This window comes from Hyperolius riggenbachi, chromosome 4 (genome assembly GCF_040937935.1).
Source record: "Hyperolius riggenbachi isolate aHypRig1 chromosome 4, aHypRig1.pri, whole genome shotgun sequence".
Classification (NCBI taxonomy): Eukaryota; Metazoa; Chordata; class Amphibia; order Anura; family Hyperoliidae; genus Hyperolius; species Hyperolius riggenbachi.
Window position 1 is genome coordinate 268,988,243 of NC_090649.1, and position 26,309 is coordinate 269,014,551.

The 26,309-nt window shown below is 39.0% G+C and overlaps 1 protein-coding gene across 3 annotated transcripts; it reads left to right on the plus strand.

The window, feature by feature from the left end:
- Positions 1-3,663: 3,663 nt before the first annotated feature.
- On the plus strand, positions 3,664-22,965 carry PRDM1 (PR/SET domain 1). Of its 3 annotated transcripts, none has more exons than XM_068231240.1 (7): positions 3,664-3,775; positions 8,395-8,643; positions 12,410-12,529; positions 14,542-14,791; positions 16,595-17,667; positions 17,789-17,917; positions 20,336-22,965. In XM_068231240.1, the coding sequence occupies exons 2-7, from the start codon at positions 8,461-8,463 to the stop codon at positions 20,900-20,902; spliced, it is 2,322 nt and encodes a 773-aa protein (XP_068087341.1). In that variant the 5' UTR covers positions 3,664-3,775; positions 8,395-8,460; the 3' UTR covers positions 20,903-22,965. The 3 variants fall into 3 exon arrangements, with proteins under 3 accessions (XP_068087341.1, XP_068087340.1, XP_068087342.1); XM_068231239.1 differs by lacking the exon at positions 3,664-3,775 and adding an exon at positions 7,005-7,222; XM_068231241.1 differs by lacking the exon at positions 3,664-3,775 and adding an exon at positions 7,784-8,156.
- Positions 22,966-26,309: the final 3,344 nt, after the last annotated feature.

The window sequence follows — 26,309 nt, forward strand, 5'->3', positions numbered from 1 at the left end:
TATAACATTAAAGCGGATCTGAACTCAGAACTTCCTCACTGCTCTGAAAGATAAGCAACAGCTTAATACATTTAAAGAAAAACATTTCTTTGTTACATCTGATACAAATCCTGCAATAAATCTGCAGTTTGTCTATTTCCTGCTTTCATGGGAGCAGACATATAGTTAACATATTGTGTTTACCTATTAGCTCTTTGCCATGGCAGTCAGCTGACAGAGCTGATAGATCAAATTACAACTTGTGCTTCGTCACAGATGAGGTGGGGATTAAACAGGCTAAACTCTGGAAAGACATACAGGATGCATTTTTTCATGCTTTCCATCTGTCCTGTGCAGGAGCTCAAGTCCTCTTTATGATCGTTACCTCAGTGGTGGGAAGTCTCTGGATAGTCCAGAGGTTTCTTGGATCCTCTTACAGCCCACTGTTCCATTAACGAGGCCCCCTATACTTATATGTTTCTTCTGGCCAGGAGCACCACTGTGAACATGAGCTTCCTTGATCTGGGCATGTGTGGAACATACAAGTGCATGCCCAATGTGAATGTGCATGTTCACAGCCATGCTTATGGCTGGAAGTTAAAGAGGAACCCAGCGCTGGAATGGTGGTTGGGAACTGGATCCAGGAAGCCTCTGGGCTATCCAGAGGTTACCCACTACAGAGGTATATAATGTTTAAGGCTTTTTAAACTCCAGGATTGCTTTAATGGAAGGATGCTGAGAAACTGATGTAATTGTTGCCTTGATATTAGAAATATTCCCTTAAAGTGGACCTGAACTCTTTCACAGGACAGAAGTAAAACTTTGAGAAATGCACCTTGTATAAATAAATAAATACATACATACATATTTATTTATTAGAGATGTCAGCGAACGGTTCGGGAACCATTTGCCGGCGAACAACTCACCCTGTACTACTTCCGGGTCGCTAGTACGGCTGTACTGGGCCGGCGGCGCGCATCCTTGATCGCACGCCTGTTACCGGGCACTTTCTGCACATGTGCGCGACGTCATGAGTGACGTCACACTCATGTGCAGAGAGTGGCCGGCAACAGGCGCGCGATCAAAGACGCGCACCTCCGGCCCAGAGCAGCCGTACTACTCCGGGTCATAGCGACCCGGAAGTAGTAGCGGCTCATAGGGGTTCGCCGGCGAACGGTTCGCCTACATCATATATATATATATATATATATATATATATATATATATATATATATATTCTTGTGAAGTAACTCAAAATGATTGAAATGGATTATATACAAGCTTTTCACAGCTGTGCATGAACTGATGAACTGCTATGAGCTGGAAAACTGTTTCCTGCACATTTTCTTCATTTTTGTTAACTTTTCAGACAAGTAAAATTATTGCAATATGGCATAATTTCCACTGCATTACCCACTCCCCAGTGTATGGAAATAAACTATTTATAGTGATACAGATAACCTAGTCAAGGAAACCTAAGCAATAAAATGTGGTCTTGCCTGTTTTACTAGAGGTGATTGATTTGTAAAATAGAATAGCCAATAGCCAGTAAGCTATTACAAGAATGCCAACAGGTGGCACACCAAAGTGGCAGGCGGCTGCCTGTCATTTGGGACCAGAAAGCAATGCAGGACAGCCTATGGTAATTGAGAACGCCCATAAATACAAGAAATAGGTAGCAACACCCACATTTGCCAAATGCACGGTGCATTTCACACAGAAAAATAAACAAAAAATATGAGTTAGTTTTTCCTTGTTACAAATGTGATATAATGGACTTAGACAAAAGGGATGGCTTGGACCTCTGAGGAATGCAAATCAACTTATTCCATCAAAATATACTGATCAAAATTACTACTATATTGGCCATCAAATGATGGCTTTTGTGTGAAGATAAGGATGACTGCCAAGTAAAGGAAAAAAAAAACATGTTCTTATAAGGAAGCTGCTATATACAATGTGCTAAAGTAGCATCTTAGCACAATTTACTGCATGAGAGAAGCTTCTGATCTAATATGCAGAATACTCAAAATGTGTGTTTAAAAGATATGCAAAGATTATTGGGTTAGGCTAGAAAATAACTCTCCAATTCACCACACTTAAAACTGAAATTATATTCAATACATTGACCCTCTTTTTATAAACAAATATATACAAATAGATATACCGTAAATTTGAGTAAATCAAAGGTGCACCTTTAAATTCTATAATGTGATAAAGATCAGTTATTTAAAATGAATGAATACTTGCTGTTATGGTAAATATGTATATTTATTCATAATGAGGTATCATATGGATTTTATAAATGGTTTTAAATACATCTTAAATCCTAGCATAGGAGATATAGATAGATAGATAGATAGATAGATAGATAGATAGATAGATAGATAGATAGATAGATAGATAGATAGATAGATAGATAGATAGATAGATAGATAGATAGAATATTTTTTACAAAAAGTCATGTATATGAATACTATCCCATTTTATCAACATTATGCAGTTACAAATGTGGATTTATGATATAAAACTGCTTTATAGTTCACTAAATATTCAGGTTTACTCATTCACTCAGATTTTATATATGTGTTTTAAAAGAAAAAAAAATAATGATCTTCCCAAGGAAAGACGCCATATATAACAATATAACACTTTTTAAAACATAAAATAAAAAGGATATTCTGTATGTAAAAAAATGATTATATATAAAAATGCCCAGAAATATAAACCATGGAAATACAGAGAAGATAAACTACATATACCTATAAAATGCACTGAATAATTTTCTTAAAGAATGTTAGTGTTTAGATAGATCTAGTTGACTACTTCTGAAAAAAAGTGCCTTTTAAATAGCAATTTTCAATGTTTGTCCTAATTAATAACCCTCATTTTTGTATACATATGTAAAAAAAATGTAACGTTTAAAAAATGAAGTGCTAAGTGAAGTGTACTGGTCAGTTCATCAACAATAGGAAATAGCAATAAAATATATATTTTAGATGCTGACAAAAAAAAGGTTTAAATAGACAATAAGTCAGGATACTGTCATTTAAATGAAATGGAAAATAAAGCCTCTTAAAAAAATTACCACAATTTAAACATGAGCTCAGTTTTGGAATGGTAGTTTTTGTAGTGGAAACTGTTATTCTCCTGTACTGAGTGTATAGTTCACAATCAACAGAAATATGCTTATGTTTTGATTGGATACATTCTGAAAGTGTTATATATATATATATATATATATATATATATATATATATATATATATATATATATATATATATATATATATATATATATATATATGTGTGTGTTAGTCCTGTATGCAGAACCAAGAAAGCCATTGTCAAATGACTTCTTGGAAGGACAATCCTTCTACTCTAGAGCAAGCAGTTTACTTGGCTTATAAAACAAATTCATGCACTGACCCAAGCTGCTATTGTCTAGATTTTTTTTCTCTTTCCTGATTTCACCCAGCCTAAGCAAACTGTATTGCACATCTTAGAACAATTTGGCAATCAGAATTATCAGCCTGGCCAAAAAGAGTTTGTTTTGTTAATTGCTCAGTTAAGCCTAATGACTAAATAGGGGAGGAGCTGGTGTGAGGGGAGGGGGAATCTCTCAGTAAGGGAAAACTTTAAAATCCTTGAAACAGTCTGGGAGTAGATTTAAAGAGCCAGTGAGAGTGTGTATACAGCAGACAGTGAGCGCGTGCAACTTAGTCACAGATGTTACACATGGACTAAAACTGGAATGCACTTACTACTGAATACCTGCTGCAAGAAAATACCCCAAGGTATAGAAATAGATATTTATTTCACACATTCATCATCTTATTTATTTCATGTATTGCTGTTTATTCTATGGGATTTCTGAAATCACTCTGTTCTAATTTGAAGATTGTATTTTCAGTTTTGATGATTGTTTGCTTTGCATACATTTCATTTAGAATTTTTTTTTTTTGTTATAAGTGTAAATATGTGAATTCCTGAAACCAATTAGGTTTATGTTTTTGTTAAGCTCTAAATTAAATAGGTACATTTTGATGTGATTAAGAGCAGTTAGGATGAAGTTTACTATAAACTGGTTAGCAATGATTTGCAGCCACTTACACAGGGAATAGGTGTGGATCTCCTGCTGTTTTCTTTGTGTACTAGAGATAATTCTGAGTAGCAGTGTTTACTTTTCACCATCTTATTTATACTAGTTAATGTACTGTACTAGATAAATCCACTTCCTGGGCTCCTGGTTTCAGCACTCATCCTTCTCCTTGACAAATGATTTCATTTTGACACCATTTTATCAGTTCAGCTTCTGCTGGGGTGCTGCTTGCTTCTGCTTTATCACACAAAAAAGTGAGTTATCTAAGATACATTGTTAACAGTCTGACAGCCCCTTTGGCAAGGTTTGATGTGATGTACTATGTATGTTGATATTAAGATGTCTTGGAGAACAACCATGTGGTTTATATCCCTTTTTCTTTAATACCGCTAATATTTCATCAAAATAGGATATTATTTAGACTCTTTGTTACCTAAGTGTTACTAAAAATAGTTCTAGAGGTGGACTTGTTTTTGTTAGTTTTTTGCAGTATATACTTATTTTTTTAATAGAATCCTTAAAGAATGTGTCTCCTGTTTTGTAAGCACTGCTTTAATTGTACTATTCTTAGAAAAGGTAATAGACCTGGGAATCTGAATGATCTGGCTGAGTCCTGTTGCTATTCTTGTACCTGGAGACTGTGTTGTGTGTCCAGGTCATACTCTTTAACATGCAAATTCAGTGGATGCTCTAAAAGGGGGTTAATTGATACGATCCCTCGGCTCACCAGAGTGCATCTGTCCTGTTCTCTGAGCTTAATGAAAAGTACAGTTTAATCACTGGTGAGTCAAATTGAGCATGATTAGCTGTTATTGCAGATTAGTGTACAGTACTGTCTGGAGTTGCAGAGTATTGATCTGTCTTACCATGGGTCTCACCTCACTGCCTGCTGTTTTCTGTGTGGTGGGGTGCTCTGAAGGGTGGGGGTGGCTGGAGACAGAGCAGCTTCAGGCAAAGGTCCAGATGGGGTTGAACACTGGGTCCTGAAAAGACAGTGCCAGGAAGTAGGTCAGGTACTCTGAGAGATTATACGAAACACGCATCATCCCTGTGTGGCAGGAGGCAAGACAAGCAGCACACAATTATGAGGAATTAGAACAGCAACAAGTAGTAGAGATTTATCAGCATTAATTGTCTATTGTCAGGACAGGGCCTTTCTTACAGATCAGGACTGCTGCCAACCAACTAATACCTCTAATGGACTCTCCATTGTAGGATTATCTCTTCTAAGAACAATGTCTTTCTTCAAGAGTTGCTTGGAGTTAAAACAGCTTCTCTAGCCTCTGTGCCCCCTTCTTTAGTTCTTCCATTTACAGAGGAAGTTAGAAGAGGACCCAGTGTTGCTCTTCTGTCAGCAACCATATCCCTTGAGGGGACTGAGAGATACCTATTGAACATTAACCCTATTACTCCACCTTGCTCAATGAGTCCCATCAGGACACAATAGCTTGCTTGATAGTGGTGAAGATAAGCAAGGGCATAGTCTTCAAGAGGTTATATTCCCCTCTCTATTTTCAGAGCTTAACACCCTGCACTGCAAACATTGCAAGTATAACAGCAGCATGAAAGTGACAAATACTTAATATTGAAAATATTAAGCGCTCTCTACGATTCTGGAAAAGATAATGTACGTATATATATATATATATATATATATATATATATATATATATATACACACACACACATATATACATATACACACACATACACATATACACACACACACACACACACACATAACACACACACACACATACACTTTCGTGACAGGAAGACATACATGAACTGTCTGAGGTTACAGAAGCCATAAGCGTGTGTTCCCTTTCATGTACCACACGCCCGCTCCACAACACTGGCTGAGGTTAGTGCATGGGGGGGTTTCACAGATCGGCCCCACATCGCCAGTCTGAACTTGATAGAAGGCTGAAAGCAGCCCGAGACGCCTCCTGAGAACTGCTGATTAATGAGGTAACTGAGGTTTTCTGGGGACATGAGGAGGGGAAATAAAAGCACAGTCATGGCTTCGGAATCACGGGGGGAGTTACGTTGCAGCGAATGCCCGGAACATGTAAACGTGTGGTCGGCTTAGTAAAATAAGCCCCCCATGCGGAGCATGAGCAAGCAGTGCTGTGTGAGCTCCCCCCTAGCTGGTGTCCCAGCAGCACGTGTGCAGCGCTGTGAAGCGGACTCTACTGGCTGCTATACAGGCTGCACAGTACAAGTGAAAGCAAAGCATATAGCTGTGTAGCTCACGCCAAGCTTCTATGTAAAGGCTGCTCCGTTTAGCATTGCAAAACAGGAGTTCCCATTACAAAACAGTACTAGTCTCCATTACAAAACAGTAGCCCCGTGCATTCAGTTTCCCTGCCTCACCGTTTCTCATCTTTTCTTATTAGTCCCTAGCTGTAGGTAAGAGGCAGGGAGTCCTCTACATAACAAAGCGGCTCGCTGTTTCCCTGTGAAGCTGGAGCCACCTTCAGTCTGTCGGCAGACACTCCGCTCTCACTATATAGTGAGTCAGCGCCACCTGATTAACCCCTCACTGCTTCTGCAGCGACCCGCCGCTCACACACGGCTCCTGTGCTGTCTGTGTGACGAGGAACAAAGGCTGAGAAGTTGTTCTAGCTTCTCACTGAGCAGTTGGAAGTTGTTATCGCTTGTTTTTTTCATCATAGCTGTGCATTCATTTCCAACGGTGCCGAGTTCCCAGGGAGGCCATGTCCTATAATGAAACCAGCTATGTCCTATAATGAAAGTTGTGAGGTCACGAAGAGAAGAAATCAGCCTCTCTAGATATCTGGCAGGCGTCCCGGGCTGATACTTTACAAAGCATTCAGCTCAGGTAGCCACGCCCAGCCTGCTCTGACAGCAAGCAGGAAGAGAGTGTAAAGCAGTGGAGTAATGCAGAGCTGATCAGTGCTTGTGAGAGTCAGGCAAGAGTAGTCCACGCAGCACCTGTCTGACTGACAATACAAGAGCCACATACAGCTGGACTAAGGGGAACTCTCAAGCTGGGGATTTGCCTTGCTGCCTTCTGAGACAGTGACTTGGATGGAACTATATAATACCCTGTGTGTTTATGAAGGAAGGTCCTCCAATGTTTCATACTGATTGTGATAGGTGTGTGGAATCTGCCTGGGTAAGCCATTATTTTTGGGATGTTTTATTTTTTTTCAGTCCAGTATTCTATTCCAGGGTTCTCTTTAATATTTGTATTTCCTATATCTTATTGGCTTTGCTTGCTTTAGATGAGCACAGGTGACATTGTTTAAAGCACAGGTAGCATTTTTAAGACAAAATAGTTTTCCTGCATATTGTTGACTTTTGTGTGTTTTTGGACTATATAACATACCTGTGCTTGACTTTGAATAAGCTTGTCTGGCATACATTTTGTGGAATACTTTTTGCTCTGGGACACATTTTGCTTCACACAAGAGCTGTGTTAATTCATTCAGCCTTTGAAATGCCTGTACAGGACAGCCTAATTGGAAATGCACACATGGGAATTAGGAAATACATAGTTTGTGGGCTGGAGCCTAGCCCAGCTATCCTATATTATTTAATGACTCCTGTGTGTGTGAGAGTGAGGGCAGTGACTGCACTGTGTGGGGTTATTCTCTGTTGAGTAGGTCTATGGATAGGATCTGGATGTGAAGGAGTTAGTTAGACCCCCTCCCAGTCAGTCTATGAGATGTTGTTGCTGCAAGTGATGCTGGCAGGATGTTGAAGAATTTTTTTTTGAATTTTCTTTTTAGACAGGATGAAAAAAAAGACGTCACAGAGGGGTTAGGTTGTTTTGAAAGTTGTTTGTGAGCTGGAAGCTGGTGGGAAAGTTCAGGCTTCCCCATTCGGAAGATTAGGCAGAGTTCCGCTCCTTGTAGCATGCAAGTTCCATTTTTAGCTTCATTCAGACGTAGACAACAGCTTCTTCCTCTTCCTTTCCTTGTTTGTGACACTTTCTAAGGCAGAGCTTCCAAGAGGACTCCAGACATCTAAGATTACACAGGACATGCTTACACTGAACACGGAGCATGCAATGCACAATTCTCTAAGCAGCACTCTCATTAGTACAGGTTGGCAATGCATTACCTAAATACAAATTCATTGTATATGTTACTAGAAATGGTTTATATTAAAATACTTGTTTAAACAATTAAGTTATAAGTGTCACTTTGTATTTTGGGTTTGTTTTTTTCAGTCAGGATTTAAAGCTGTGGACTATTTATTCATTTATTGCTTTTACAATTTGAAAAGACCAGATGTTTGAATGAATGCATATATTTCAACGTTTCGCCTCTCCCTGTGTTCCAGGCTGCCACACAACACAGAACTATTGCCAGTTTTGAATCTCCCCGACCAGAGGGGACATAACAGACCATGAAAATGGACATGGAAGGCGTTGATATGACACTTTGGCCAGAGGCAGAATTTGAGGCAAAGTGTACATACATTGTGAAGGATCACCCGTGTGACAGCAGCACAGATGGAGGCAACCCTGTCCAAGCACAAGCTTCACTGCCTAGGAACTTAATGTTTAAATATGAACCTGGCTGCAAAGAGGTTAGTAAATCTGAAATGGCCAGTAAGTAATACTGCATGTGAAGTATTCTCTCCATGTCACAGTCAAACGCACAATCTTCATTGGTATGCTAAACAACTTTCTAATAGTATTGTCGAGTTAGACTTCCTTTAATGTAAGTCCCCGAGTTGTTAAAATATGCATTTGTTGTCTCTTCTGCCTTTTGGTTATTGAAAGTTTGCTTATTGTTGCAAAGCATTAGGTAAAATACAATGAATTCTTCAGAGTGTGTTTAGCTGTCCCTGTAGTTGAAGTTCTAATTATTAGGCTATCTGGTGTCACTTCAGGTTCTGGCCCATTGTTATCTGAAAGATTTAACAGCGGTCTGTCTGGTATTTTTTCCCCTTGCATTTCCCAGCAATCTGAGATGAGTCCATTAGAGAGTTGGTGCATTCTTTACGTTTTTTGTTTTTATAAGGGCTGTGAAGTGAGCCAGGGTGAGCAACGGGGCTGTTTACATTTTTATATGGCAATTATAGCTAGGTGTACGGCTGCAGTGATCAGCTGGGCTGTAATCTTGGAGTCCTTCCTTTGTACTACTGCATTCCACAGATTTCCGGCAGAGCAACTTTAACTGTTTTCCTGTACTGTAACAAGTCTACTAAAGGTAGAGCTTTAATCCATGTACTGTCAGTAAAGTGCTACAGCTGAAATAATATTCAATGGTCCTGAACTGTAAATCCATATACATCCAGTCCTTTAAAAAAAAGCTGTGGTTGTGAATATTTTTAATTCCTTTAAAGCAGAAAGGAAAAATAAAAGTCCCTTCTGCAGCTTTCCCGTAGAAATGCGGACTGGCAAATGCCAGGTATGACCATCTGAAGGCGGTATCCATGTTTTCATATCAGTCATCCTTTTTATTCCTTAAATTTCACCCATAAAAAACAAGAATCTGGTGGCATGTTTAATATATAACAGATACAGAAACAGCTGGATAATATCAATAATTTGATGTGATGTTCATGTATATTTGTTTTGCTGTCAAATGATCATTGAGCATTGTAAAGTCTGAAAATGGTGAAATTATTATGTTTGTAAATCTCCTATATGATGTGGGTCCATTAGCAATAAAAGCTGCATGTGACCCACAGGCCACCTGTAATTCTGTTCTTCATTTTTTTTCCACACAAAGCTCTCTGAGATTTGTTAGTGGAAGATGGGTTACTGTTTTGTGTCTTTTCTGCCACTGGTTGTCAGAAAGTACACCACCATCTAGAATAATGATATAGATTGGTGTTGTTTTTTTTTTTAAATTGGAAGAGAGGTCATTGGTGCTTGTAAAAACTGAGTAAGTTAGGTTGGGAAAGATTAACTCTGCAGCTGCTAAAAGCCCTCTGCCTCGTCTCCTGAAGTGTTTATAGAAAAGGCCTTGCCCTGGTAATGAATCATTAGGACCTCTGGTCAATTCCAGTGGCATTTCCATCCTAGTTTAGATTTGCAGTTTTGTAATGGATTTCTAAGCACTTTTACAAAATGGTGTATAGATAACCCAGAGCAACCTTGCTGGTCACCAGGAACCCATATGAGTTAGCGTAGCTAATGCTGGTCAACTGCTACAGCAAAGTTTTAGCTCAAGCTAACTGTATCTTAGAATTGTCGTATTAAATATGATACTTTTCAGATATGTAAACTGGTGTCTTGGTCCCAGTGATTCAGCAATGCTGTGTCACATTTAAACTGAAGTGCCAGGTGTTTTTTTCAGTTGACTCTTTCAAGTAAGGGGGTTTTCAAGAACTCCTTACAAGTGCACTGTGCTAATAAATACACTGGTGCCTAAATTGTCATGAGAGTTCTTGTGGCCATGCTTGAAACCCCAGTGCTTGGAGAATTAAACAGGACAGGTGACAAAGCTTAGACAAGAACATCTGGTATTTTTGATGGTTTTATTATGAGCAAGAACTTTCTTCACGTAATCTGTAATGGTCTCTTTCTTTAATATAATCATTCCTAGACTCTGTACCTTACATTAGGGATTTAAGTCCCAGTTTAAAATGCTGCGTTTATCTGTGAATGCATTTGGTTGATCTCTAAAGTCCTGAAGAATGACTGGCACAGACATAAGATGTTCCATAGCTGGTCATTCTTGCCCTGCTGAGAGAAGGAACGTTAGCCCTAAAGCACAATCTACACGATACGATTCTTTGTGCGATTCGATTACGATTCTATTTAAAATCCAATGAAATCCGACCTGTCCGATCGGGAATCGATTCAATTTGATTTGCCATTGCAAAACAAAGGCAAATCGAATTGAATCAAATCCCGATCAGACAGGTCGGATTTCATCGGATTGTAAATAGAATCGTAATCGAATCGCACAAAGAATCGTATCGTGTAGATGGGGTTTTAAGTCCAGTTTGTGGCCTGTCTATGTATCACAAGTTTAACAAAAATGGAAATACTTAGACCGCAGGAGTAACTATTGGGTGAAGTAAAATATGTTTGCCAGGTCTGTGGGTACAATATAGGCTCATACAAACCTCATTCAGAGCTTTTCTTCGGCAGTTAATATACAGCAGTGTGTAGGTATAGTGCAGGGTCAATAAGTGAATGCCATGCTTTTTATAGGAGACTTTTTCCAAAAGTGTCTGAGTGAAATGTGCCAGAACCGTTGATTTTTCTAATAGTGCTATCATGGCGATATCTTTGACATTTCACCATTCTGTCATTCTGCCTTGACCTTGCCTGTCATGGGACTGGTTCACTTCACAGGGATAATGCACCCAGAAGTCAGATTTCAGTCATTGGTAGCGTCTAGAAAGAAAAACTATCTAGCTATACCAAGATTTCTTCACTTGTGCTCCCTGGGCAGTATACTTTCTACAGGAATTCTGAGGGGTTTGTACCTAAACTCTAGGATGAACTGTAGTAAGTATGATGAGCAAAGCTTGAGACTCTAAAGATGGTAAAAGCACAGCTTCAAACTCTTTTGAGGCGATGCATGCAGATCATACTGTACAGACTGTTGGACAAGTCATAGTTATTTGTGGACTATGGCACCATGTCAGTATAAAGCTTATTATACACAAATTGAAATTTAAAGGCAAATTTGTAACATTGCTAAACATTTTATTATGTACAACCTATTGACTGGGAATGTATCTTGTCAGTAGGTGCATAGTTTTGTAAGGACTCCAGCACAACCAGTACGAAACTAGCCAAGGAGCAGTGCATTTAACCTTCAGAGTTCTGCCCAGAAATCAAATCAAGGTTGAATGTCACTGTGTGCATTGATCACTACTCCCTGATAAATATTTCAGTCCAAACATAGCCAAATTAAAATGCTGCTGTTTCAATACCACACAGCACCTCTCTACCAAAGGAAAAAACAGAGGTACTTCACAGCCAGAAATGTTGTCACTTATTGCATTAAAACCACCATTGTGAGCTACAAAAGAAATAAGAATCCACCAAGACTCTGAAACCCACACTTCACCTTTTAGTATGAGCTTTTGATAAAAAATGGCCCTTTAATTGCATGTGGGTGACCTATGCAAAAATGCTTAAACAGTTTTCAGCTCAAAACATTTTCCCCCATGTCTACACTGCCCTCTACTGGCACAAATGGTAGTAGCAAATATGCCTAAACCTGTTATAGTTTTTGTTTCTACAAGATTTCAAGTGACATGACTTTTTTTTTTCCATTCTGTGTTATATTGTAATGTAAAGTACAATAATGATCTGCTAAACACCGTGTATGTAATTTTATTTTCTTATCAAATTTTGACAATATTTGTCATCTTTTGTCAGGTGATTGGTGTTTCAAGTAAAGAGTATATCCCTAAAGGAACTCGATTTGGACCATTTGTTGGGGAGATCTACACCAAAGACACAGTTCCCAAGAATGCCAATAGAAAGTACTTTTGGCGGGTAAGTTGTATCAAGAATGAGTAGAAAATTCTCCTGGTTAATTAACACAGCTGCTGGCTAATTGATCAGCTGTTAATTACTTCATTTGCTAGCTCTGCCTTCTATGTCTAGTGGAAGATTTGTATGCTTTAGGAATATTTTCTTCTCAACACTAGATACTCGATACAATAATTCCCTTTATCTTGAAATAGATTTACCACTTGAAAATACTTCTTTTTCAGTGCTTTTGCTGTGCCTCAATATCAACTATGTGTTTTATAATCACAGGAGAGAAAAGTTCTTTTTTTCTCTCTCTCTTTCTCTCCCTGACTTTTTGTTTTTTTTATTTAATTGGCCATTGAGAAGAAAGCAGTGCTGCCAGGCTTCTCTAGCGGAGTGTGTAAAAGCCACTGGAGGAAATGATGGCAAATCACTTCCCATCTGATACAATCCACATCCTGACTGTGCTGGCTTTGATAGAGCTGTCGTCTAAAGCTAATTCCCCTTCTTCTCATGTATAGAAAGAGAGAGGATGTTTGGGGTTGAGCAAACCCCTACAGTGACACTATTTCTTGTAAGTGTACTGTGAGTCAGCACCTTCTCTCTGCTCAGTAGTACATGGAAATAGCTTCGTTTTAGGTAGTAAGTTCCTTTCTCTGTAAACCTGTCATCTCATATTGCTGTCTTGCTTACTAATGCAAACCTTCTTTCTAGAGAAAGACAAGCCAGAGCCCATCACCCATAGTTTCAGAATTAGGTGTACAACATGTGGGAACATACAGCTACCTTTAGCTGATGGTGAGGGGAATGCAAGAGAGGCTCCACTTTCAACATAGCTGAACAGAAGCAGGGTTAGAGACAGTACATGTTTCCAGCATAGCGTGCCATACAGTAGCTATTCACCCTGGTGACGTCATCATGCTTGTGTGTGACAGGGTGAGAACCTGTTTCATTGATTTCCAGACCGACTTACTGCATACGTCATCAGCCCAGACAGTTGCCTTCTAAATAACATTACCAATGCTGGTCCAGGATGCCACAACATGCTCTTATATGTTATAGAAAAATGAAATTATATATTTTTTCCCTTCCCCCAACACACTTGTTTTGTGTGTATATATTTATGTACATTTTCAGTACAGGTGATTATGTAGCAATAAGTTCAGAAATACTGTAAAATTATACAATCCAAATAGAGAGAATATTTCAAAACTCCAGACAAGTAATGGAATTCAGACTGGACCCCTTCTATAGAAGCACTGTGAGGTCCAATGAACAAAACACAATGCATTGTTTGTTTTAAAAGGAATCATCAGTCTTTCCTGTAGTCTCACTTTCATGACCAGAACAACGCGTTAAAATAACCATGAAAGTTTTGTCTCGTGGCATTTTTGCTCTAATTATACACCGTCTTCACTCTCTATTGTGTCTTATTTTTAACCAACGTATTGTGAAGGTGAGGGATTTTAGGTTTTTGTTTTTTTTTCACTTGTGCATAAGGCACAATAACAAGACTGTGCCTGTCTGAGAGGCGGAAAAGTGAGTATTTTGGCTAAGAATGAATGACAGCACTGGCCAGGTTCCAGGTCTGCTCATTGTTATGGCAGGTGAAGTTCACCTTTGCTCCACCCAATGTTCTGACAAAAAATACACCTGCATTCCAAGTATTTATATGATTAAGTGTTACTTTATTCCTGTGATGTGAGGGAGGTGGAAGACTGGGATAGTCAGAGAAACTGCAAGTGCAAAAGCCTGTTTAGCTTGACGTACTGTTAATGAGCCTGAAGTGACTCAGTACCCCTATTAGTAGGATGAAATTATTGTGACTATTAAAAGAAGGCGGGAATTTTATAGCTCAGTGTAATTGCAATAATGTTACAGCTCCTCTTCCTTTTTTATGAAAATTGTAACAAAAGTAATTTGCACAGTTGAAGTAGCAGATTTATTTCTTTACTGTCTATGAACCAGAGAGAAAATTTAGCCACGTATAAATCATACTGTGTTCTAATAAAAGTATTCTTTTTTTTGTATAGATCTACTCAAATGGTGACTTTAACCACTATATTGATGGGTATAATGAAGGGAAGAGCAACTGGATGCGATATGTAAACCCAGCACACTCCATTCAAGAGCAGAATCTAGCGGCATGCCAAAATGGCATGAACATCTACTTCTACACCATCAAAGCCATCCCAGCCAATCAGGAACTGCTTGTGTGGTACTGTCGGGAATTTGCAGATAGACTTCAGTATCCATCCTCTCGGGAGCTGATGACGAATCTCAGTAAGTGGATTAAAGTGTAAATAGCAGAGAATGCTTGGAATGTAACTAGCACTGCCTGTGTGATCTAATAATAAAACCTATCATTAAATGGGTGCAACAACAAAATAGTTTCTGCCAGGTAAATGGATGACGTGTTTCTCCTATCCTACAGAATTTCCTGTAAATTACCTAATGTAAGCACAGTCAGCCTCCAGTCTTTCAATGGTTCCATTCTAGCTTTGCTGTGAGCTCAACTCACAAAGTATTATTAATTTTATTATTATTAACAATAATGTATAAACATGGCTGGGCAGTGAAAATACATAAATAGTTTATTCATAGTACAAATATATGCATATGTTAATGCAAAATGCCTACTGTCAAACCAGAACAGGTGTAGGCAATAATAAGAGTGGTGCAGGGGGGCTTATCATGAAGGACGTGATGTTTTCTAGGCTATACTTTCTGCTTCTACACCATCTCCAAGTTGTTTTAAGCAGCAGAAGCACTTTTCCAGATCGGTTATTTTTATATACAGCGAAAAGGCCCTGCTGTTGCTACCAATTGTTTTTCTTTTTCCCAGGAGATAACTTTTCATTATAACTATAATGCAGTATAACTATTCAGAACCCTACAGTTGGAAAAAAAATACCATAAAGTAGTTAAAAGTAGTTTACAGTACATAGGCTGTCAAAGAGTCATTAGTGAGGAGAATGGGGAGGAGTTGGGAATAAGCAGGGGTTTGAAAATGCGCTGTTTAAATTTAATAACCATTTCAAAATGGTGCAGAAGAAGGAAAGCTGACAGGATTTCAGACGCATCACTTGTGAATTGAGCAGTAAGTCTGTCACACACACACACACACACACACACACACACACACACACACACACACACACACACACACACACACACACACACACACACACACACACACACACACACACACACACACACACACACACACACATATATATATTTTTTTTTATTATTATTATTTTTTTAGCAATCAGATTTTTCAGCAAAAAATGTTTTTCTCAAAATCTATAGTCGTCAGTGACCCTGCTTTCATTCATCTATTAATAGGGTCATGTGATGCCAGTTAAATGAAAGAGCCTATTTTGACTTGGTTATGGCTGTGCTACCAGTAAAAGGGTTACAGCGTTTTCACACGTTCACAGACACCACATTAACCAATGTGTTCGTTTTTTTGTTCTCAAGTAAACCATTTGAAGCAATTTCTCTAGAATTTCTTCTTCACTTCCTTTCTTTGGGTAAAGCTGATTGCATATCTTGTCTTACAAATATATCTCTTTATCTCACATTTACTGTCAGTTTCTGGTCTTTGGGTTTTATACTTTTTTTTTTTTTTAATTTTTAAAACAAAACTTTCACCCTGTGGCTTACTTCGTACAAGCACGTCTTCTACAGCTCCGAGTTCTGCATTGTCTAGTTTGTAATGCATGTGCAACATTGGAAACTTTCTGGTATAATTAAAGAGTGTATTATAGCTTGGTTTTCTTTTTCTTTTTTTTTCTTTTTTTTTCTCACTCTATAGTGTTACCTTCTCAGCATCTGGCTAGCAAAGGTACTGCAAATATGTTGATGCCAATTAATGGTTCTTGTTTAATTTTCTTATCAATACACTTTTGCTTGCTAGATGTTGTAAACATATATTATAGTATGAGTTCAGAAAAGAGATGAAGTAACTAAAGCATTTCCAATGTCTTGGGTTTTCAAACTTCTTCGTTTTTGGTCATACTTTTATTTAATTCTGTGTGCGAATATATGTGATGTGACACTCTCCTCTCTTCCTTATTTCAGAGCAAAGCCTCATCCTCACTGAAGAAGAGATGTCAAGGAAGGACATGACCCACCAAAAAACCCCACCAAAAAAGGAGCATAGTGTGAAAGAAATTCTGAAGGATACACGGACTAGTGTCTCCCCTGAAAAAGATACTGTAGATTCACTAAAAGCATCCAGCCCTGAAAGATCTTTCTTCCCAAGGATCATTTATCCATTCCATTCCCACATTCCTGAAGACTATATAAAGGCCTCTGTGGGTTATGGACTGGAGAGACCAAATTTTGTCATGCATTCACCAGTTCAGCCGTCCACACCACCTAGTCCTTCAGCAAGAAACAGTCCAGACCAAAGCTTTAAAAGTTCACCTCCACATGGCAGCCCTGGATCTTCAGTGTCGCCACATCATCCGTCCCATGATCACAGAGAACTAATTCCCTTCATAAACAGACCGTATGGCGCTGAAGGGTTAGCATCATTTCCAAGTTATGGTCCACCAACTAGTCATCTCCCTCCACCATTTTTATCTTCTTATCACTCCTCCTACCCTAAGTTCTTGTTACCGCCTTATGGCATTGGCTGCAATGGTCTTAGCACACTGAACAATATTAATGCTATGAATAATTTCAATAACATTTTACCAAGAATGTACCCATTTTATAGTAGTATGCTCGGAGGTGGAAGCCTTTCACATCACATGCTGAATCCTTCATCTCTTCCGGGCTCTCTGCCCCATGAAGGTGGACGTAGACTACTCCAACCTGACCATCCTCGGGACTTTCTCATTCCTGCACCTAATAGTGCCTTTTCTATCACTGGTGCTGCTGCCAGTATGAAAGACAAGCAAATGAGTCCAACAAGTGGATCACCAACTGCTGGCACAGCTGCAAGTTCAGAGCATATCATGCAGCCTAAACCTACCTCGGCAGTGATGATGACCACGAGCAGCGAGGAAGCCATTAATCTAATCAAGAGTAAGAGGAATGCAACTGGCTATAAGACTCTTCCATACCCACTTAAAAAACAGAATGGAAAAATTAAATATGAGTGCAACATCTGCTCAAAGACCTTTGGACAGCTCTCCAATCTTAAGGTAATACAACCTACAGCATTAAGAATAAGCACTTGTTTTCTTTGGCATGTGCATTGGTGTTAAGTTGCATACAAAGCTTTTGTGTTCTGGTGAATTGTAATATATTACAATTACCTTGCAGGTGCATCTTCGAGTTCACAGTGGGGAGAGACCTTTCAAATGTCAGACTTGTAACAAGGGATTCACCCAGCTAGCACATCTACAGAAGCACTTTTTGGTACATACAGGGGAAAAGCCTCACGAATGTCAGGTGAGTGATTTAAATAAAAACCTGTATGTTTGACTCTCATAAATGGTGAGAACTGAAGACATTTTAGATAATCACTGATGGGAATTATTTTTATTTCAGTGCTAATTTTAAGGCATGGGACAGATTAGGCAGTCAGTGAACAGTCAGTTCTTGAATTTTATGCATAAGAAGAAGCTGAAATGGCAAGCCTAAGGATCTTAGTGACTGTGACATGGGCCAAATTGTGATGGCTAGAATACTGTCACTACATCTCCATAATGATGGGTACTGTTATGTGTTCCTTGTATACAATGTATAATACCTACCAAAAGTGGTCCAAAGTAGAACAATAAAGCTCTTGGGTACCCAAGGCTTACTGATGCATGTGGGGAGCAAAGCACAAATTGCTACAAAATATAATAAATAAAATTATAAAGCTGCCCATGAGAGAAATGTCAGAACACATACATTTCCTGTGTGTTGGGCTGCTTAGCCTCAGTGCAGTCATAATGTCAATGCTGTCCTTTGTACACCTACAAAAGTGCCAGTCCATAGGCTGATCCATGGAGACGTTACCTCAGGGAAAACACACACACACACACACACACACACACACACACACACACACACACACACACACACACACACACACACACACACACTTTATAGTGAGGACTGCTTCCTGGAGTGCAGCCCATTCTTATATCATACCTTCTAATATGTGCATTTTTTACATGCTTATTATATTGAATTCCCCCAAAAACATTTGATTGCTGAACCCAAGGGGACAACGGGACTGCCTACACATATGATCATATATACCGTGTTTTGAGAGTTGTCCCTCTGGAGGTGAAATTATTTTTACAATATTTTGTGTGAAGGGCCTTGCATTTCCTTTTTAGTTAGTGTCTAGTTCAGTCAGGGGCGTAGCAATAGGGAGTGCAGAGGTTGCGACCGCATCGGGGCCCTTGGGTCAGAGAGGCCCTCCCTCAACTGCAGAATTAGCTCTCTATTGATCCTGTGTTCATAATAATAATTTCTATAGATACTTTGAATAGTAGTAATCATTAACAAACTGCTCCCCATCCCCTTCTTGCACCTCTGACATTGTAGTTGCCATTGGCAGGTTTTGGTGCACCGTATCAATTGTTGTGTATAGAGTGCTTGGGGGGCCCAATGTAAAACTTGCATCGGGGCCCACAGCTCCCTAGCTACGCCACTGAGTACAGTGTTTCTCCTTCCCTTTGTTGCACATTTTGTTTGCTTTTAGCTTTACCTGGTAAAGATTTTCACCTTGCCAGCATTTTTTTCTTGTTTGTTTCAAGTGTTCTGATTGTAAAATAAGACGTCAGAGGCTTGTTTGGGTTTAAAGTATACCTGTTTTTAAACATCTCTGAAGGCTGTACTCTCTGACCTGCTTAAAAAAAAAAGGAGAATGTTTTTGTTTCTGCGTAAACTGTTTACTTCTCAGTGAAGCCTAGATTTAATTTCTGAATTGAAAGAGAGCAAGATGGCAGCCCCCATAACAGTCAGTTCATAGGGCAATATGCATTAGTAAAAATGTTCATATAATATGTAAAGCATGGGAAAATGAAGAGATATTTAGATCATGTTTGTTTAATGGCAGATCAGTTAGGCTGTGGGTACAATTAGTTAAGTTACACCTAAAGTGAGAGGTATATGGAGGCTGCCATATTTAATTACTTTTAACCACTTAACGACCGCCTAACGCCGATAGGCGTCGGCAGATCAAAGTGGTGTTTCCATGGGGCCGTTCCATGTCTGTTCACAGAGGGTGTCTCCGTGAACAGCCTAATTGTAAACAAGCGGGGAAGAAATCCCCTGTGTTTACATCATAGGGCGCTGCTGTTACAGCAGCGCCGTAAAGTAGATCGACGATTCTCGTCCTCTGATTGGCCAGGGATCGCCGCCGTCTGATAAGCTAAAGCCTATTAGAGGCGGTACAGGACCGATCGCCGTCCTGTGCCACCCACAGCCAGAGCGAGAGGAAGGGAAGGAGAGGAAGGAATATTACTGCGGAGGGGGGCTTTGAGGAGCCACCCCCTCGGCCACACAGATCGGCGGCGATCAGACCCCCCCCCCCCCCCCCAGCAGGACATCCCCCTAGTGGGGAAAAAAGGGGGAAGTCTGATCGCCCTGCAGCAATCGCGATCTGTGCTGCGGGCTGGAGAGCCCACGCAGCACAGATCATACAAAAATAATCCCCTGGTCCTTAAACAATACAATAGTTGCCTGGCAGTCCTGCTGATCTTTCTGCCTGCAGTAGTGTCTGAATCACACACCTGAGACAAGCATGTGGCTAATCCAGTCAGTCCTAGTTGATTTTTTTTTTTTTACTTAGTACTTGTATAGCTTGTAATGGCTGCCTGTATGGTACATGACACTGAAACCTTTGTTTGTTTGTTTTTCTCTCTTTAGGTATGTCATAAACGATTCAGCAGCACAAGTAACCTGAAGACTCACCTTCGACTACACTCTGGTGAAAAGCCCTACCAGTGCAAGCTGTGCCCAGCTAAATTCACCCAATTCGTTCATCTCAAACTGCACAAACGGCTTCACACAAGGGAACGGCCACACAAATGTATTCACTGCCACAAAAGTTACATTCATTTGTGCAGCCTCCATGTCCACATGAAGGGGAACTGTCCTGTCTCTCCTAGACCAGGCCTCACCAGGGAAGATCTGACTGTCGTCAATGAGGAGATTGAAAAGTTTGACATCAGTGACAGTGCAGACAGACTGGAAGACAGTGACATGTCACCTGCAGTAGAGAAAGAAATAATGACCCTTCTCCGTCGGGAGATAGAAAGCGCAAGTATGAAAGTTTCTGTCTCCAGGAGTTTGGGAAATGGCTTCATTTCATCAGGCTGCAACCTTTATGAACATCCCTCTGACTCTGTTATCATGAAGTTGCCGCACAGCGCCTCGCTACCTCTGTTACCTGTTAAGGTCAAGCAAGAATCCATTGAGCAAATGGACTCTTAGGACAATGTAGGAACAAGTGTTATTTATGTAAAGTTGGGGGATTGCTGCAGCAAGTCCATGTACATATTACAAATGCTGCATCACAGTGTTGCCGTGACAGCGATGGAAGTTTTCCAGACTCTACCCCAATTTCCAAGAAGGATCTCCGAGATGATGTATTCTCAGGGCAGGAAAGAGGCAGGGATATTGGAATTGCCTAGTCATTTATTAATATTATAATTATTATTATTATTATTGAGAGACAATCATTTATCTGTAATTGTTTGTCACTGAAAAGTACTTCATAATTTATTATGCAATTTATCCTTACGACAGCAATAATTTGAAAGTGTTTACAATGACAGGAAAAAAAATCATTGTAATTTTAATTATATATAAATATATAAATATCTATTTATGTACATATTTTAATGCGGCCATTGATGTAGATAATTTTTTTCTTTTTGTTTTTTTTAAATATTATTTAAATGAGTGTGGACCCTGATAAATCTCTAGGTTCTTCATACCAATGAACAAATATTATGTTGCCAAAGCTGGACAATAGTTTTTGTGAATTGTAGGTTTTTTGTTTTGTTTTTTATTTGCTCGGTAGAATATGGTAGGGACTTAATGTCTGTGTTTAATTATTGCCCTGATACAGGGTTCTTGATGTACAGATGTATTTTTCTGCTACTGAAAGCATTAGCAACATGGAAGTGAAGTGTAGCTGCACATTTCTTGAGGCTCTGTCTCTATATCGTTAAATATACGATGCTGAAATCACTCAATCACCCTTAATTTAAGTTTTTAATCAAATATTTTCCTCCGTATTTTTTCCCAAGCTTATATCATTCTTTACCAGGGTTATTGAATAAAGATAGATATCTTATATCTATATACCAATATTTACAGCATCTCCAGTTTTTTTTGTTTTGTCCAGGATTAGCTTCATCCGTATAGTCCTGTTAGCAGACGGGTATTTTTTTTTTTCCCTGTTACTGGCGCCCATCTCGTTTATCTTTCTGTGACTCATTTCCTTCAGTATTTTGTGTTTGTTTCTTTTTTTTTATACATTTATTTGTTGTGGTTAATTTAAATGAAAAGGGCATTGCAAAGTTGTTCGATAATTTTACCTCATTGCTTGTGTCCAGTGGTGCAGAAAATGCTGGTTTTACCAAAGCTTTGTAACTTCAAATGAAAAACCAAATATATGCAGTTTTTAACGCTGTATAATCTTTATACGCTGTTGCTTTTGCTCTGACTCCAAAGATAATGCACTGACAGGGCTGGACACTGAGGAATGTACAGTGGCCCATAAATATTGTTACACTGTGCTCTCTTGCAGGCATTTCAATGTAGCTAGTAAACGCCTTACTTTGACAGTAAGATCTGTATCCAATCTATATTGGACAGTGACAATAGGGTTCTCCCCTACTTACAGCAGCATTTCAAGTTATGATTAACCTGATGCAGATTCCTAAGTGTTCTCAGCCTTGTGTTTTTTGTTTTCTTCCAAATTAAGCAAAACTTCAACCTAAGATATGCACAAAGTTGTAGCACTGAATTTTACAACACTTTTGGCATTGTGCACTCTACATAAAGGATTGCATCCTAAAGCCGTCCACTCCATCAATGCCAAAATGTCCTGGAAAGGTACCTGATAAGACAGCTTTAAAGGATCTTTGTTTGCTTTTTTGTGGGCAATCTGTGATCTAACCTAATGTAGCAAAAATCAAAGTATTAATGTAATATATATATACCAAAGTATCACTACTGTCTCTGGACACAGACTTTCCATACATGTTGTCAGTAGTACTTTTCTACATTGCATCAAAGACTGTATCCTTTATTTCCCTCCCGAATACATTACTTGTTTTCACAGGCATTTATTACATGTGAGTGTAGCAGAGGTTTTTATCCCTCCATTTCTTCCCCCTATGCTAAGAGAGAAAATCTGACCAAAGTTTAACAGGCTTTTTACTGTGTAGAACAACAAATTTCTTATGTTTACATATTGGTTTACATTGTTATTTATGTGCAAATTGTCAAAAGATGTAAATTAAATTTAAATGTGCATTTCTTAATATATGTGGTCTTGTCTCTTAATATTTACATGTTGGTTCAACACAAAACTACAGCAGAGTAAGGGCTTAATTCACAAAGCACTACCGCATGCAGTAAGGCAGAAAACAACTGATTTTCAATACGGCAGAACCCGGATATCACAGGAGTTAAACAAGGAATTCGAGAATATAAAATCTCACTTTTCGCGGATGATATCCTGTTAACCTTGACCCAACCTCTCACTACACTCCCCATACTACATACTATATTAAGAAACTTTGAGTCCATCTCAGGCTTTAAACTCAATCAAGAAAAAACTGAGGCACTCCCTATTAAGATCCCACAAAACTTACTTGACACCTTACAAAATACTTTCCACTATAATTGGAAGACACATGCTATCAAATATTTAGGTATTCACCTAACCCACTCCTATTCTACCCTATATAAAGCAAACTTACCATCTCTAATCCAGTCTATACTCTCAGACCTGCACAAATGGACAGCTTTTAAAATATCATGGATTGGCAGAATATACTCCCTCAAAATGAATGTACTGCAGCGATTATTATACCTATTTGAGACTCTCCCTGTTCGAGTACCACCTCTACAATTCAAAATACTACAACGTGCCTTTCTAAAATTTGTTTGGAATAACTCCCAACCCAGAATTAATTATACTATTCTAATGGCATCTCGGGAACAAGGAGGTCTAGGATTACCTAATTTAAAATTATACTATCAGGCGGCCCACTTAAGACAACTCCCTGAATGGTCTGACCTTAAGACGTACACTAAATGGGGTCTCATTGAAGCAATGAGCATCTTCCCAATATCACTACCAGCACTAATTTGGCCCCAGACCCCACCTAAGATCCCTACTGCTCAACTACTCCCTACTATTAAATTTACCTTGCAAATATGGCGGGCAACTGCAAAAACGGCCAATCTCAGATCCCCCATATCTCCTAATTTCAGCAACTGGATAGATGTGTTATCAGGAAATATTGTGACTAAAGAAAAACTAGAAGATAAAATACAATTCACAGCTAAGCTTACTATGGAGCATAATCAAACCTATCATTTCTTGAAATCCCTCTCTAAGGGCATAAACCCCCTACTCAATTACACTCCATTTGGACGTCTGTGTGATCATAAAGGGCACCAAAAAGGCCTTATCTCATAAATATCTGCCTTGCTACTTGATAAATTTGGTTCCGCTAAACCTAAACACGTATACATGACAAAATGGGAACAAGCCTTAGGTCAATCCATAAGTCTAGAAGACTGGTCTTCTATTTGGGAAAATGCCAAACATACTTCTATGTGCACACAGGTGAAAGAAAATATCTACAAAATATTGTTCAGATGGTATAGAACTCCTGAAGTATTGGCTAAGATCTATCATGACGTTCCTAATACTTGCTGGAGGGGTTGCAGACACATAGGGACCTTCAACCTTTATGGGCAGAAATCCAAACTTTGATCCTAAAAATAAAGGGTAAACATACCAAGCCAAACATACTTCTATGTGCACACAGGTGAAAGAAAATTATTATTATTATTTAGTATTTATATAGCGCCGACATATTACGCAGCGCTGTACAATGTATATATATATATATATATATATATCTTGTCACTAACTGTCCCTCAAAGGAGCTCACAATCTAATCCCTACAATTGCCATATGTCTATATTATGTAGTGTACGTACTGTAGTCTAGGGCCAATTTTTTTTAGGGGGAGCCAATTAACTTATCCGTGTGTTTTTGGAATGTGGGAGGAAACCGGAGTGCCCGGAGGAAACCCACGCAGACACGGAGAGAACATACAAACTCTTTGTAGATAGTGCCCTGGCTGGGATTCGAACCAGGGACCCAGCGCTGCAAGGCGAGAGAGCTAACCACTACGCCACCGTGCTGCCCAAAAATATCTACAAAATATTGTTCAGATGGTATAGAACTCCTGAAGTATTGGCTAAGATCTATCATGACGTTCCTAATACTTGCTGGAGGGGTTGCAGACACATAGGGACCTTCAACCTTTATGGGCAGAAATCCAAACTTTGATCCTAAAAATAAAGGGTATTCATATTCCCATGGATCCTATATACTGTATATGCTATTAGGCAAACCTATCCCCAAAACTAAAAAACATACCATGAGACTAATAACCCATATCCTGACGGCCACCAGACTTTCTTTGGCCTCACACTGGCATAGTCTTTCTATCCCCACAACCCCCAAAATCGTGGCCAAAATTAGATGAACTAAACTAATGGAGTTCTTAACAGCCCTATTACGAGACACAGAATCCAGATATGATAAAATATGGGATACATGGGAAACATACTTCCTGAACTATATTCCCCCATGATTAAACCGGATGGTCATCCCAACAGCTGGGACCTGAGGATAATATATCTTAATTGTCAGCTGTTAGATAAGAGGACAAACCTATATTAATAGACCTTTTCTTTTTCTCTTTGTTCCTTTTCTTTCCTCATGCTTTTTTTCTGTTTAGCCAGGCTACTACAATCTTGTATAGCTTTCTATATCATTATGATATTAATAGAAGTTGATACTACTAGATTGATGATAATATGTCATAGTTCATGCTATATACAGTTTTTTTTTTTGTTTCTCTTTTTCTTTCTTTGATTTTATCTCTCTGTTTGTATGTTGCCCTCATAGAGACATCTATATGTGCTTAAGTATACTGATCATTCACTATTTCTTACTCAGCTGTTCATGTTCTGTGAACTTAACCAATAAAACTTTGTGTTAAACAAAAGAAAACAACTGATTTTATCAGACATTTTGTGAGCTGTAAATTCCCAAAGGCTGTTACCACATGGGGTTACACACTTGCTACTTTCTCATGGTGGGACCTGGGAAAAATCAAGTAGGGGATTGGCTGCTGTAGTGAAGTATGGGGAACACTTTGTAAGCCCAGAGCCTCTACAGTAGCTATGAAGGCCTGACAGGAACCCCAAACATGATGGCCATAGCAAAGACTGTGATGAGTTGCTGGTCTCCCATCAGAAGCCTCCTTGGGAGGTGGATCAAGGAACACTGGCTAGATATAGCAAGTACGGATGTAACCAGGGGTTGGTAAGATAATGAACAGCCATTCATAAGGTTACAGAAGGGTGTTAACCTTCCCAGCGTTCAATTTCCCCAGGATTTCTGTGCAAACAGTGATAACATTTATTTTTAAAACTTTTTTTTTCCTGTAACTTGCCAAAATGTGTCAAGCAATGGTCTAGTATGCAGTGCAGGAGAGTATTGATGTGTATGCATGTTTATACTGTTCACAGCATGTTTTTTTGAACGGACATTTCTGTCCATACCGCTAGGGAG

Bases quoted from the DNA above. Each gene is read 5' to 3' on its own strand.
- PRDM1 (XM_068231240.1), top strand. From the start codon at position 8,461: ATGAAAATGGACATGGAAGGCGTTGATATGACACTTTGGCCAGAGGCA. The intron at 12,530-14,541 runs GTAAGTTGTATC...TTTTTTGTATAG, and splicing joins ATAGAAAGTACTTTTGGCGG to ATCTACTCAAATGGTGACTT. The intron at 14,792-16,594 runs GTAAGTGGATTA...TCCTTATTTCAG, and splicing joins GGAGCTGATGACGAATCTCA to AGCAAAGCCTCATCCTCACT.